Source organism: Narcine bancroftii, chromosome 3 (assembly GCF_036971445.1).
Source record: "Narcine bancroftii isolate sNarBan1 chromosome 3, sNarBan1.hap1, whole genome shotgun sequence".
In the NCBI taxonomy this organism is placed as follows: domain Eukaryota; kingdom Metazoa; phylum Chordata; class Chondrichthyes; order Torpediniformes; family Narcinidae; genus Narcine; species Narcine bancroftii.
Window position 1 is genome coordinate 276,486,011 of NC_091471.1, and position 13,912 is coordinate 276,499,922.

The 13,912-nt window shown below is 41.6% G+C and overlaps 1 protein-coding gene across 1 annotated transcript in view; it reads left to right on the top strand.

Moving 5' to 3' along the window:
* The window catches only part of LOC138758812 (DNA-directed RNA polymerases I, II, and III subunit RPABC1-like), a 12,310-nt gene extending 2,488 nt beyond the window's left edge, over positions 1-9,822 (top strand). Inside the window, 8 exon segments of the mRNA XM_069928200.1 lie at positions 233-377; positions 380-406; positions 1,840-1,955; positions 3,721-3,801; positions 6,211-6,269; positions 7,670-7,748; positions 7,846-7,919; positions 9,674-9,822. Coding sequence (XP_069784301.1) covers positions 233-377; positions 380-406; positions 1,840-1,955; positions 3,721-3,801; positions 6,211-6,269; positions 7,670-7,748; positions 7,846-7,911 — 573 coding nt within the window. The 3' untranslated portion in view covers positions 7,912-7,919; positions 9,674-9,822.
* Positions 9,823-13,912: the final 4,090 nt, after the last annotated feature.

Here is a 13,912-nt window from a genome sequence, read left to right on the forward strand (position 1 = left end):
TGTAATTGGGTGGCACAGGCTTGTGGCCTGAAAGGGCCTGTGACTGCTGTATGTCTTTAAAAAAAAAAAAAAAAAAAATCTAAAATTAACATATCTTAAAGGTTCACTTCAAGTTCTGATTTTGTGTGAATCTCTCCTGATTCAAGAATGCAGTCTCCAGTGTGTCAACAATCCTGATGAGGGAAGGTGCAGTTTAAAAAAAAAAAAAATTGTTATCCTTTGTAATTTCCAGCTTTGCCATGATCGTGGCTATTTAGTGACGCAGGATGAATTGGATCAGACGCTGGATGAATTTAGAGGTCAATTTGGCGATAAGCCAAGCGAAGGAAGGCCAAGGCGATCTGATCTGACTGTGCTTGTTGCTCATAATGATGATCCACTGATCAGATGTTCATTTTTTTTCCAGGTAAACAATTATTTGTGGTTTTACTTTTGGCCTCTGTCTTAGTGGGGAAATCACCTGTGCTCCTTTCATCACTTACTCCTCTGGCCCCTAACCTTCTTTGTCCAGAATAGTGCAGTTGACCACTGTATGGTTGGCGTGATTAGCGTGACGCTATTACAGTACCAGCTGTCTGTAAGGAGTTTGTATGTTCTCGCCATGACCTACGTCTGCTGAAATTCTCCACGTGGTCGATCTTATCCAGCATAGCTTATTTATCCAAATCCCATTTCTTAGTGTCTTCCTCCAAAGCTTTCATATTTTCTTGCGTTTTCACCGCTAAATTCCACTTGGTCCATTAGCTCCATTAAATCATCAATTGACTCCTTAAATTGCATCCATCTTCTCGAGAATTATATTCCGGTCTCGCACTGTCCCCCTCCCCTCTTCCCCCCCCCACCCCCCCGGACCCCAGCACTGCCAGGCTCAGTTAGTCCCAAGACTGTTCTTGTGCCACTCCCTTCCAGGCTTTCGCTTGACAATTCTTGGCTGAATCGGTGTCTCTTCCGATTTTGTTTTTTGCTGTCTTGGCTTCTGAGTATTCATTTTGTTCATCCAAAGTGGAAAAATTAATTTTAAACTTTTAAACGGTGTTTTTAGAACTCTTCATGGAGAGCTCATCTAAGACACGTCAGTCTAGCTCTTTCGCATGGGTACACCTCCATATCATGGTTTTTAGGTCTCATTTTTGTATATGGTGTATGTCCACCCCTGATTTTTGAGTGCTTTTTGATCTTTCAAGTCTCAACATATGCCAAAATATACAGAATGTCCTTTCTTAGTTAAAGGACTAGAGTTGAATGCAATAGGAGGCATCAACGTTGTCACAGGAGCTTCTGGCCCATTGTTAAGTAGAAATAAATGATATAAAGGCCGTGTATTCTGTAGAATTACCAATCTAGAGTCTGAGGGATCTAGTTAGGAATAGCAGTCCTACCTAGATGGAGGCATCCATATGCATATTCTCAACTTGGCTGCCAGGCAATATGCCAACAACTAAATAGCATGTTGACCTATTTGGATGGTGGATGTGGGCCTTTTACACTAAATCCTAATTCACTATAATAGTTGATAAATAAATAATTCATCTTCAAAACAATGGATTAAAAATCTAAATAGTTCCAGGGTGTAATTATAATTTATAGCATGGAAGAAAGTTATTTATATGAATACACCTTTTGTCTGATAAAGAAGGCTAATTCTTTTCTTTGCATTTATTTTATGATGCTTTGTACTCATCTCTATACTTCAAAATGTGATGAAGATTTCTCAATTCATTTTAAGAATATTCTTGTTGGAATGGGAGCATATAGTAAATAGAAATCTTGGAAATCCTTCCTGTCAATTGTGTGTTGGAGAATTTGCATGCATATAAAAATCAACTTTTATTTCTTCAGAGGAGCCCAAAGTTGGGATTAAAACCATTAAAATGTACTGCCAGCGCATGCAGGAAGAAAATATTACAAGGGCCATCATTGTGGTACAGCAAGGGATGACCCCATCAGCAAAACAAGTAAGTCTCAACTTGTATATATTACATAATTTTTTTTATTTTTACTTTTTAAATTATAATTATCAAATGTGTGAGAGGAGTAATAGAAAAAAAAGGAAAGAATTATACAAAATAGTGTGGAAATAACAAATATATGCTATGGTAGAAATTGGGTGAGGTTAATTACCAGTGTCCAGTAACCAAATTTCAGTTCTATTTGATCCTCTAACCCACACATGTCAAACTTTGGCCCGCGATATAATTATATTTGGCCCGCAAGATCATTTCAAAAATGTATTAGAGGTGGCCCGCCCTGCAGCGAGAGCCGATGCTGTTTTTTGGTAATGTCACCCCCACCATCCTCCCCCTTCATTGCACATCCTTCCCCATTGTAACACGAGAAATTGTAACACGAGAAGTCTGTCGCTGTCATCAGCCGGCAAGCCAGTTGGAAAGCTCCCCGCACTTCTCCCACCTGTCGAGCGGTGCGGCGGATTGGCGAGCGCCTATGATTTCCTGTCGGCGCGACAGGCATGGCAGGCTGCGCACGGCCCCCGGGCAGCGCGAGCCCCGCGCGACTGGCACCGGATGGCCCTTCCACGGCACGAGTGTGCTTCTCCCGGTCGCCACGGCCTTCAGTGCTTGCACCCGCGCGGACCCCAGGCCTGGCTGGTTCGGCCCTGCACGTGAAGAGAGATGGTGGCTGTCTGCAAAAGCTGATCGGCAGCGCGCTGGGCCTGAGTGGGTGGGTAAGCAGGGGTGGGCAGAGGGTGTAGGTGAGGAGTAATGGGCAGGGGAAGTTATGGTGGTGCGAGGGGCAGTTAGAGGGAGGGATGAGTAGAAGGAGGGGTGGATAGGGAAGAGGTAAAAGGGGAGGGGCAGGGCGAGTAGGGGAGGGGTGATTAGAGGGTGAGAGATGGGTAGAGGGAGGAACAGGTTGAGGGGAGAGGCAGTAGAGGGGTGTGTATAGGATGGGGTGGGTAGAGGCAGAGCGAGTGGAGTGAGGGGTGAGTAGAGGTTGGGTAAAGGACTGGTCAGGTAGAGGGATGGTGGGTCGAGGGTGAATAGAGGCCTAGAGCCTGAGGATTGAGCAGGAAATGCTAAGTCCTGATGCAGGCCAAAATGGACACAGCCTGTGAATGCTGACTACATCTCCACAGGGACCAAATACGTTTCCCTCAGGTCAAGCAAAGGGTGAACTTGAGCCACCTACTCCTGACCTGTAACATTATCCTCCTAAAGTTTAACATTACATGTGTTGAAAGAAGAGAAAACATGCAGATGTTGTTGAAAATTTTCAATAAATATTTAGTTCGGCCCTCGACTGAGTCCAAGTTTTTAATTTTGGCCCTCCGTGAATTTGAATTTGACACCCCTGCTCTAACCAATACACTTAATATCTATTCAAGATAAACAAAAATGAATGAATGAAAGGAAGACACAGTAAAATGTGCTCAGTGTCCTGTTTCTCATGAATGCCATCATTGGTCAACTTATGGCATATCATGGAGAACAGACCCTTCTTCCCATTTCCTAAAGAAGTCAATGTCAACTTCAAATATGTTACTGTGATTCCCTTTACATGAGGATCCTCCAACATGCTGTAAAATTATGAAACAACTGCAAATCATTCCACAAAATTTTTTATTGTTATTATTATGAGTAACCTGTTTAAAGCTTAAGTAGCAAACACAGCAAGAAAAAGATGTTGTAGAATAACTTGTACAAATATTTTACGGCTGAGTTAAATATTAATGAATCTTACTTGATTTATTTTTTTGCTTAGTCTCTGGTTGACATGGCTCCTAAATATATTCTTGAGCAATTTCTGCAACAGGAACTTCTAATTAATATCACAGAACATGAGGTAAGTTGGAAAAAAAATCTTATTTGGAGTTGAAACTTAATTTGAAACTCTATCAATCATTAGTCGCATTTAAATTATCTGACAAATTTAACCCAACTGGTTTCATTTTAAAAAAAAAGGGTTAAACCATCCAATAGATTTTAAGTATTCAGTATATTCCTGCAATGTCAAATTGCTTAGTTGTTTGTATAGTCAAATCCCTTTCCTGTTAGCTGTACATTCATTAATAATTCAACACCATAATGTTTAATGTTCTGGAAGTGTTTTCATCCTTAAACTAAAATTCTATTCTGTGCTCCATCATGCAGTTTCGAGCCAAGCAGAGAAAATCCTTTAAGGATATCCTTGACTTCTTATTGGAAACAATGTGCCAGGATATGGGAATTCCTATCTTATGACTGCTGAAACTGTATTGCAGAATGGGGACTGTATTAGCCCCACTACCCCACCCCCCCCCCCCCCCAAGGGGCCATAGAACATTTTATGGGGGGAGGGTGGACAGAAATATATATATATATATATATCCTTCTTTGGCTTGGCTTCGCGGACGAAGAATAATATATATATATATAATCTGAGGCGCCTGCAAGCTCACACCAAGACACAAGAGCAACTTGTCCGTGAACCACTCTTTGCAGACGATGCCGCTTTAGTTGCCCATTCAGAGCCAGCTCTTCAGCGCTTGACGTCCTGTTTTGCGGAAACTGCCAGAATGTTTGGCCTGGAAGTCAGCCTGAAGAAAACTGAGGTCCTCCATCAGCCAGCTCCCCACCATGACTACCAGCCCACCCACATCTCCATCGGGCACACAAAACTCAAAACGGTCAACCAGTTTACCTATCTCGGCTGCACCATTTCATCGGATGCAAGGATCGACAACGAGATAGACAACAGACTCGCCAAGGCAAATAGCGCCTTTGGAAGACTAAACAAAAGAGTCTGGAAAAACAACCAACTGAAAAACCTCACGAAGATTAGCGTATACAGAGCCGTTATCATACCCACACTCCTGTCCGGCTCCAAATCATGGGTCCTTTACCGACATCACCTACGGCTCCTAGAACGCTTCCACCAGCGTTGTCTCCGCTCCATCTTCCACGTTCATTGGCGCGACTTCCTCTCCAACATCGAAGTACTCGAGATCGCAGAGGCCGACAGCATTGAATCCACGCTGCTGAAGATCAAACTGCGCTGGGTAGGTCACGTCTCCAGAATGGAGGACCATCGCCTTCCCAAGATCGTGTTATATGGCGAGCTCTCCACTGGCCACCGAGACAGAGGTGCACCAAAGAAGAGGTACAAGGACTGCCTAAAGAAAGCTCTTGGTGCCTGCCTCATTGACCCCCGCCAGTGGGCTGATCTTGCCTCAAACCATGCATCTTGGCACCTCACAGTTCGGCGGGCAGCAACCTCCTTTGAAGAAGACTGCAGAGCCCACCTCATTGTCAAAAGACAAAGGAGGAAAAACCCAACACCCAACCCCAACCAACCAATTTTCCCCTGCAGCCGCTGCAACCGTGTCTGCCTGTCCCGCGTCGGACTTGTCAGCCACAAACGAGCCTGCAGCTGACGTGGACTTTACCCCTCCATAAATCTTCGTCCGCGAAGCCAAGCCAAAGAATATATATTTTAAAAATCATGTGACCGTAGGCAAGAAGTACTGAAGAAACCAACTAAAATTGACTGCTTCACAAGGAAGGGGGACCCTAAACTGAGCAGGATCCCAAGAGGGCCATGGCAAAAATAAAGGTTGAGAAGTCACATTTTTTAAAATGTGAATTGGATAAAAGCATGTATTGGAAGGAAGTCATCTTCAACTTTTCAGGACTAACCAAGAAGATAAATATCTGAGCCAATGCCTTTCTTTGCTTCCATTATATTTATACCTGTACTTTTTTTTTGCTTGAATGTAATATTGATTCACTAGAATAAACACTCAAGTGCGACAATAAAAGCATAAAATGTAGAGGTAGGAAGTTTGTTCATCAAAATATATTTGAAATTTTCACTCCAGTAAAGGATTTGGGTTGCAGATACAGTACCCTTCATAATGCTTGGGACAAAGACATTGTTTCTTTATTTGCCCCTGTGCTCCAGTTTAAAATTTATAATCAAGCAATTCATATGTAATTAAGTTTCACATTCCAGATTTTGTTCAAGATTATTTGTATACATTTTGATTTGACTATATAGAAATTGCATCACCCTTTAATATTGTAAGTAATGTATAAAAAGTGCTGTCATTAAACCTAAATGTTTAAAATGTTGCAAATGAAGAGTTCTTTGCAATTTCCATCCAGTGATGTGAAAAATTGTCTGTCATTTGGCACATAGTAGAGAATGTCTTTGAAGAGCTCAGTCAATTTAAGTGGCTTTGATGCATTAACTGAATCCACTTGTGTACCTTAGCTTGTTCCAGAACACATTGTGATGACTAAGGAAGAAGTTACAGAGCTGTTGGCACGATAGTATCCTTTAACAAAATGTTAAACTGTAGATATTCAAAAGTAATAATTTGTGGGTTGTACTTTTTCAACAATCAGTTTGAAAACCAAATTTAATGATGTGATTAGAATGTGATTTATTAAAAAAAATTGGAACAGTGTACCTATCATATGATGTAGAATTTGTGATCTTTTGTTTTTTCCCCTCATTCTTCCTTGCTTCCATTGCAAACTCCGATATGCTTAATTGTGAGAATATGATTAGATCTATGATTTGAATATGATATGATCACATTTTTTCCAATACTATTATTTTACAATAAAATTAAATTCTAGTTTAAAATAGTTGCATATTATCAAGATATTTGTCAAATAAATCAAAGAATAATACAGTGAAACAAGAACTACAGATGCTAGAATCTGTGAGCAAGCAACGAGAAGTTGGAAAGACTCAGTGAGATAAACTGTCATTTATTACTTTGGAACTGTTTATCAAATCTAAAGTGGGAAGGGAGATAAGCATTTTTTTTTTAAAAAAAAAGAGGGAACAGGAGGTGATGACAGACAAGACACATGAAAGTTGGAGAGGTAGAGAGATAGGCAGATCATCAATAAAGCAGGGTGGGGGGGGTGGTTGCGAATGGTGGGAAAGAGGTTTGAATGGGAGCAGTACAGATGGAAATTGTGGAACTGGATTGGGGCATGGGGGAAATGATCTAAAATTGGAAAGTTCTTTGTTCATGCCTTGGGTTTTCGGCAATCCAGGAGGGATGTTGTGTGTTGTTCCTCAAGTTTGCATTTGTCCTGGCAGAAACCAGGAGTAAAACACAAAAGTGTACAGACAGTACTGTACCAAGCACTCTACCATTGGGCATAAGATGAAACTCCCAGTTGCCAGTTATTTTAATTCCCCTCCCCATTTTCCCACCAATACATCTGTCTTGGCTTCTAGTACAAGCACAAAGCTGGAGAAATTCTATATCTTTTATATAGCAAAGATAGATACATAACCAACATTTCAGGCTTGAGCCCTTCATCAAGGTATTAACAAAATGTAGGCAGGCACCTGTACTTCGAGCAGCTGCCTTTATTTTGCTTGTACCTTGAAGGGCCCAAGCCTGAAAATGGTTATGCATCTTTATTTTTGCAATGTAAAGTTCACTGACCTACTGAGTTTCTCCAGCTTTGTGCTTGTACTAGAAGCCAAGACAGATGTATTGGTGGGAAAATGGGGAGGGGAATTAAAATAACTGGCAACTGGGAGTTTCATCTTATGCCCAAGGGTAGAGTGCTTGGTATAGTACCTAAATACAGTCCTTACTTCGTCATTTTAACATGTTGGCAAAATTTATGCAGCAATAAACTAGTATTGTAACTTTTAATGTTGTTACATGACCATTGTTCACCTTAAGACTATTAACCAGTAAGTTAAAAGAGAGCCAGTTGCCAAGAATACAAGCAGGTGATCCCGTGGCAAGGTACTTTGGATTGAAAAGAGGCCAGGTTAGTTGCAAATGTTCAGTTTTTTGAATTGAAGATAGGGTTTTCTAGTTTCTTCATTGTACTTGGTAAATGTGTGCATTTTTTTTCTTTTACATAGGTGGTGAAAATTATACGACCCAGTGAGACTGCAGGAAGGTACATCACGTACAGACTAGTACAGTGAGACATCTCGTAGGTATTTTTGGTAAATATTTACCTGCTAATTTATTTCTTCTGCTTTTTGTATCCTCCTTGGAGCTCCTGCTTACATTGTAGGCAAAATACCATCAAATAGATTTTACTGGTAGACCTATGTTATCCTTTCCACCAGCCTCCACATTCATAGCATCTACCCCAGCCCCACTGCAGCTGAATCCTATCAGTTTCATTTTGTTATTGCTAGAACTGCCTTTCCAAATGTCTAAACACTAGCATATCTGAATCTCTGCTTGTATGCTATTGTGTTTCAAATTGTTATTGCACAGATGAAATGTTTCATACTTCTAAGGAACAGAATCGAACTCTGCCCAAATGTTTTCGGATAATAACTTGGAAATGTATAAAACAAAGATGTGGAATAAACTATTTACCCCTCATGTCTGCCCTAGCATTCAGTGAGTTCATGGCTGGTCTGTGCTCCTATCTTAAGTTTTCCAACTTCTTTCATCAACTAGTCACCATCCCCTGATCTTAACTTAATCAAAGCAATGGAAATGATTGTTCCTTAATTTTGTAAACATTGCCCTGAATGTTTCTGAGTCTGCGAAGTACAATGCTATCGCATATATTCTTCCCTTTCTCAGTTAATTCAGAATCAGAATTTATTGTCATGAACAAGTCACGAAATTTGGTGTTTTTCGGTAGCGTCACAGTGCAAACATTATAAAGTAAATTCACAAGATCCCAGGGATCATTGTTGTAAGACTGCTGTATTCCCTTTCAAGCATTTGTTCTTCCAGTGGGGTACCATAGCAAAACCTCAGTCCCTTTGTACTCCTTTCTTATTTTGTGCAGTGGCTGAAAGTATGAATGAACTGGCTGAGAGGAACTGAAAGGACTTGCTGCACACAAACACTTATTAATTCAGTACAGCACAGGCACAACCCCTTTGGCTCATGTGTCTGCGATGAACACAATGTCTAAATCAAACTGCTGCTTGCACCTGATAGATATCCCTCCATCCCCTTCATATTCATGTGCTTAAACAGCTTTTACAGACCAGATACATCACCATTCTCGTCCCCAATATGACCATGCCAGATTTTAGGGAACACTGGAAAAATATTACAAGACCATCAGATGTGGCTTGTGCACTGGGTATTGTGCATCATTAATCTTGGCCAGCCTGCTAAATGCAATAATGTAAATGCATCAGTGCAGACCTCTTGATTGTATTAAAGTCATGGAGAAATGTAATACAATGGAGTAATTACATTTGCTATGACAAGGCTTTGAAATTTCCTGATGGATAACAGAATTGTGAGGGATGTATCAGGCTTTAATTTGGATTATTGATGGTGAAAGAGATGCTTGGTGATTTTTTTTTTTTCATTAGTATACAAGTGGTAAAGGTAAAAGTTCCATTATTGTTACATAATAGAATGTACATACATGAAATTCTTTTAACTTTATCTACTGTAAGGCTGACAGAGTCGCCACTTTGTCCAGTGCCCCTCACAGAAACCTACAGCACCTGGTGTTCTTAAATACTGACCAGGCTTGAGCTTGTTTAGCTTCCGAGATCAATCTCCTTCCTATTCAGGCTATTAGTGATATGTAAGCTGGGAGAAGCTCAGGCTCAGAACAAATAAGATGTCAGAACAGTGATGTTGCATGCCAAATTTTGGACTTCATCCATAGACTATTTTGTCTTCTCTTTTTGCATAACTCTTACAATTAACAAGTCAAACTGGGACAGCAGCAATAATAATCACTCTTTCTTCTAGGTACGAAAATGCAGACTGAAGGGAAACATTGAAAAATTTGAAGTTACTGCTTTGTGCTAATTCCCCGATTTTTTTTCAGTTAGTTCTATAACTGTATGTGTCTTATTTCATTGCTTTTTTTAAAAATAAAACAAAATATTTCACTTTGATTTTGCTTGTATTGGCATTTGAATGATCAGAATCTGGAGCAACCATGTGCATGCACAGTTTTTTTGGAAATCTGGAGGATGTAAGCACCAAGTTAATTTGAACAAGATATGGATCAGTAGAAGTGGGTAATATTGGATTTGTTTTAATGTGCACAGAAGCATTTTATCAATTGCTCTACTACAGCCCATCCCTACACTGCACCCTAGCCAAGTTCATCACCAGGCACCAAATATCTAACCGTGAAAGACATCTGCATGCGGCACAGTTAATTTCTTCTTCACTTTAGCATATATACATCCTGGTCTTAAATGCTCAATGGTATTTGCTCTGTAATATTTGCACTATTACTTCAACTCCTTAATGCCACTAGGGGGCAGGTATGATCAGTTTTCCAGGCAACCCCCAGGAAAGCACATTTCACAATGGTAAGAAAATATCATAGATCAGATATTCAGAAGATGTATCACATGATTTAATGGCATGGAAACTTTTCAGACAATTTTTATAACTTTTAAAAGCAGCCATAACAAAACATTTGCAAGGAATATTAGATTTTTGGTTTGAACCATGAAAGTAATAAAATTTGGAGGTGAGCTGAGAATCTGGTTCATCTTAGTCAAATTGAGATAAACAAGAAAGATTGCAGATTTTGGAAGACTGGGCAATGCCCAAAATGGTGGAGGAATTCAGCTGGTCAGGCCGCATCCATGGAAGGTAATAGTCAACGTAATGGGCCAAGACTGTCTTTGTCTTCCACAGATGCTGCCTGATCCCTGAATTTCTACAGCTTTTTGTGCTGCTTTAATAATTTTAAATTTAGACATGCAGCATGGTAACAGGCCATTTTGGCCCACAAGTCCATGCTACTCGATTTGCACCCAATAGACCCCTTGGTATGTTTTGAATGGAGGGAGGTAACTGGAACCCCTGAGAAAAACCGACACCGAATGTACAAACTCCTTACAGACAGTGCGGGATTTGAACCCAGATCCCGATTGCTGGCACTGTAAAGGCATTGCGCTAACCGCTATGCCAACTGTGCTGCCCCAAATGTCAACCATGCATTTTGTAAAAGGAACAGCATCTTAAATTTAATTCCCTTCTGTACTAGATTTTAGTCCTTTGTTTTATAGAGGTGTAGAGCATAGCTCTGTATAAATATATCTGAGTGGCACAGCTAGCGGACTTGATGCCTACAGCTCCAGTGACTTGCATTCAAGCGCAACTTCAGTTCAGATTGTGTAGAATTTCCCCCTTCTCTCCTGAACTGTTTCATCCAGAGGCTCCAGTTTCCTCCCACATAAGATGGTTCAGTAGGTTGATTGGTTATTTGGCCACTCTAAATTGCCCCTAATGTGAAGGGAAGTGTTTGAATTTGGAGAAGTTGATAGGAATGTAGGCAGCACAATTAGTGTGATGCTATTACAGCACCAGTGACCCAGTTCAAATCATGTGTCCTCTATAAGGAGTTTGTCTGTTCTCCACATGTCTGTGGGGTTTCCTCCCACACTCCAAAGAAGTATGGGGTTAGTAGGTTAATTGGCCTCATGGTGCATTTGGGCATTGTGAGCTTGTGGGCCAGAAGACAATAGACAATAGGAGCTGGAGTAGGCCCTTCGGCCCGTCGAGCCAGCACCGCCATTTTACAGATCATGGCTGATCGCTACCATCAGTACCCCTTTCCAGCCTTATCCCCATAACCCTTAACTCCTTTAACTATCTCTAAAATTTAAAAATTGAAGTGGAGTTAGATTGGGGTTAGTGTAAACAGGTGCTTGGTAGTTATGGTGTACCAAAGGGCCTGCTTCTATGACTTTATGATAAACAATGACCTGCTGAAGAAACTCGGAGTAAGGGAGCATCCAGGGGTAGATCCTTTATCAAAACTAGAAGGAAGGGGAGATATAAAAATTATATCAAGAGGTGGAAAGAATTGGCAAGGAGCTAAGAGGTAATGGGGTATTGGACAGAATGTGGCAGAGGTGGAGATCATGTGGGATTAGGAGAAAATTAAGAACTAGTTAAACTTAAGATGGAAGCAGTGGAATGAGATAGAGGTGGGGGTTACCAAAAATGAGAAAATAAATGGTGTTTTTGTGCCTTTAGGTTTAAGACTGGAGGAATGTTATGTACTTAGATTATGTTTGACCTTTTCTGGCAATGGATGAAGCTGAGGTCAGACATATACTTAGATATTATGCATGGTATACAGAGCCGTTGTCATACCCACACTCCTGTTCGGCTCCGAATCATGGGTCCTCTACCGGCATCACCTACGGCTCCTAGAACGCTTCCACCAGCGTTGTCTCCACTCCATCCTCAACATCCATTGGAGCGCTTTCATCCCTAACGTCGAAGTACTCGAGATGGCAGAGGTCGACAGCATCGAGTCCACGCTGCTGAAGATCCAGCTGCGCTGGGTGGGTCACGTCTCCAGAATGGAGGACCATCGCCTTCCCAAGATCGTGTTATATGGCGAGCTCTCCACTGGCCACCGTGACAGACGTGCACCAAAGAAAAGGTACAAGGACTGCCTAAAGAAATCTCTTGGTGCCTGCCACATTGACCACCGCCAGTGGGCTGATCTTGCCTCAAACCGTGCATCTTGGCGCCTCACAGTTTGGCGGGCAGCAACCTCCTTTGAAGAAGACCGCAGAGCCCACCTCACTGACAAAAGGCAAAGGAGGAAAAACCCAACACCCAACCCCAACCAACCAATTTTCCCCTGCAGCCGCTGCAACCGTGTCTGCCTGTCCCGCATCGGACTTGTCAGCCACAAACGAGCCTGCAGCTGACGTGGACTTTTACCCCCTCCATAAATCTTCGTCCGCAAAGCCAAGCCAAAGAATAGGGCCATGCCACCCAATTGACCTACCAAACCCCATATGGTTTGAAGGATGGGAGGAAATCCGAGCACGTGGATTAAAACCCAGGTCACTGGCACTATAACAGTATTGTGCTAACCATGCAGCCCATGCAATGTTCCCATCGCTACTGGTCCCTTCATTCTGCAGATGCTCCCAGCTTGGTCCTGGCAATTGTGCCTCCCAGATTGTTCATGTCTTTGATGGAATGGTGAAGGGTATTGAAGTGGTTGGCTACTGGGAGTTCAAGATTAGACCCATAGATAGAGCGTAGGTATTTGGCAAAACGAACATTCGATCTGCTTTTGATCTCGCCAACCTGGAGGAGGCTACAATGGGTGCACCGAATGCTATAAATGAGGTTGGTTGATGTGCATGGAAAGTTCTGCCTCACCTGGAAGGTCTGTTTGTGGTCCTGGATGGAGATTCAGGGACAAGTTCTACACTTCTGCAATTACAGCTGGAAGTAACTTCGGGGTGGAAGAGCAGACCAGGGAATCTCAGAGAAAATGATCACAGTGATAAGTAGATAGAAATGGGCAGGGGAGAAGATATGACTGGTGGTGGGATCACACTGAAGTTAGTGGGAATATTATGACCTTTCATTACAGAAATCATGTTTAGGTTATCATAGCATTAGGCACAACGTTATTACGGTGCCAGCAACTGGGGTTTGAATCCAGCCATGTCTGCAAGGAGTCTGTGTGGGTTTTCCCCAAGTGCTCCATTTTCTCCCACCTTCAAAGCGTATGAGGGTTCTAGGTTAATTGGGCTATTTGGGTGGAACAAACTCATCGGCTGGAAGGGCCTGTTACCATGCTGTATTTTTAATACAATTAAAAATAAATTTAAAACAAAAGTATTCTTGTGATATTAGAAGAGTGATGCTCGAATATTAAGTTGTGAGAGCCTATCACCTAATTCTAATAAAAATATGAAATAAACTAATATTGGAACCCATGAGGCAAGTGCAGCACAGTAGTTTCTTTGTAGGTTCCATGTTGTCCTGTTGGATTATGCCTGTAAAATTGAAATCAATTTTGCAAAAATAGTGAACCACCATTTTGTGTGCAGCAATGCTCCATCATGAAGCATTACAGGAGTTTGTGTTTGTATTGCAGCACCATACCCTATTTCCTCTATTGCACACTTTGATTTTGTGCAATGCCTGTGGTGTTTTTGCAAGTTTGGTTCCTCCCTTTTTCAAGTTTGATGCTTGTGCCAT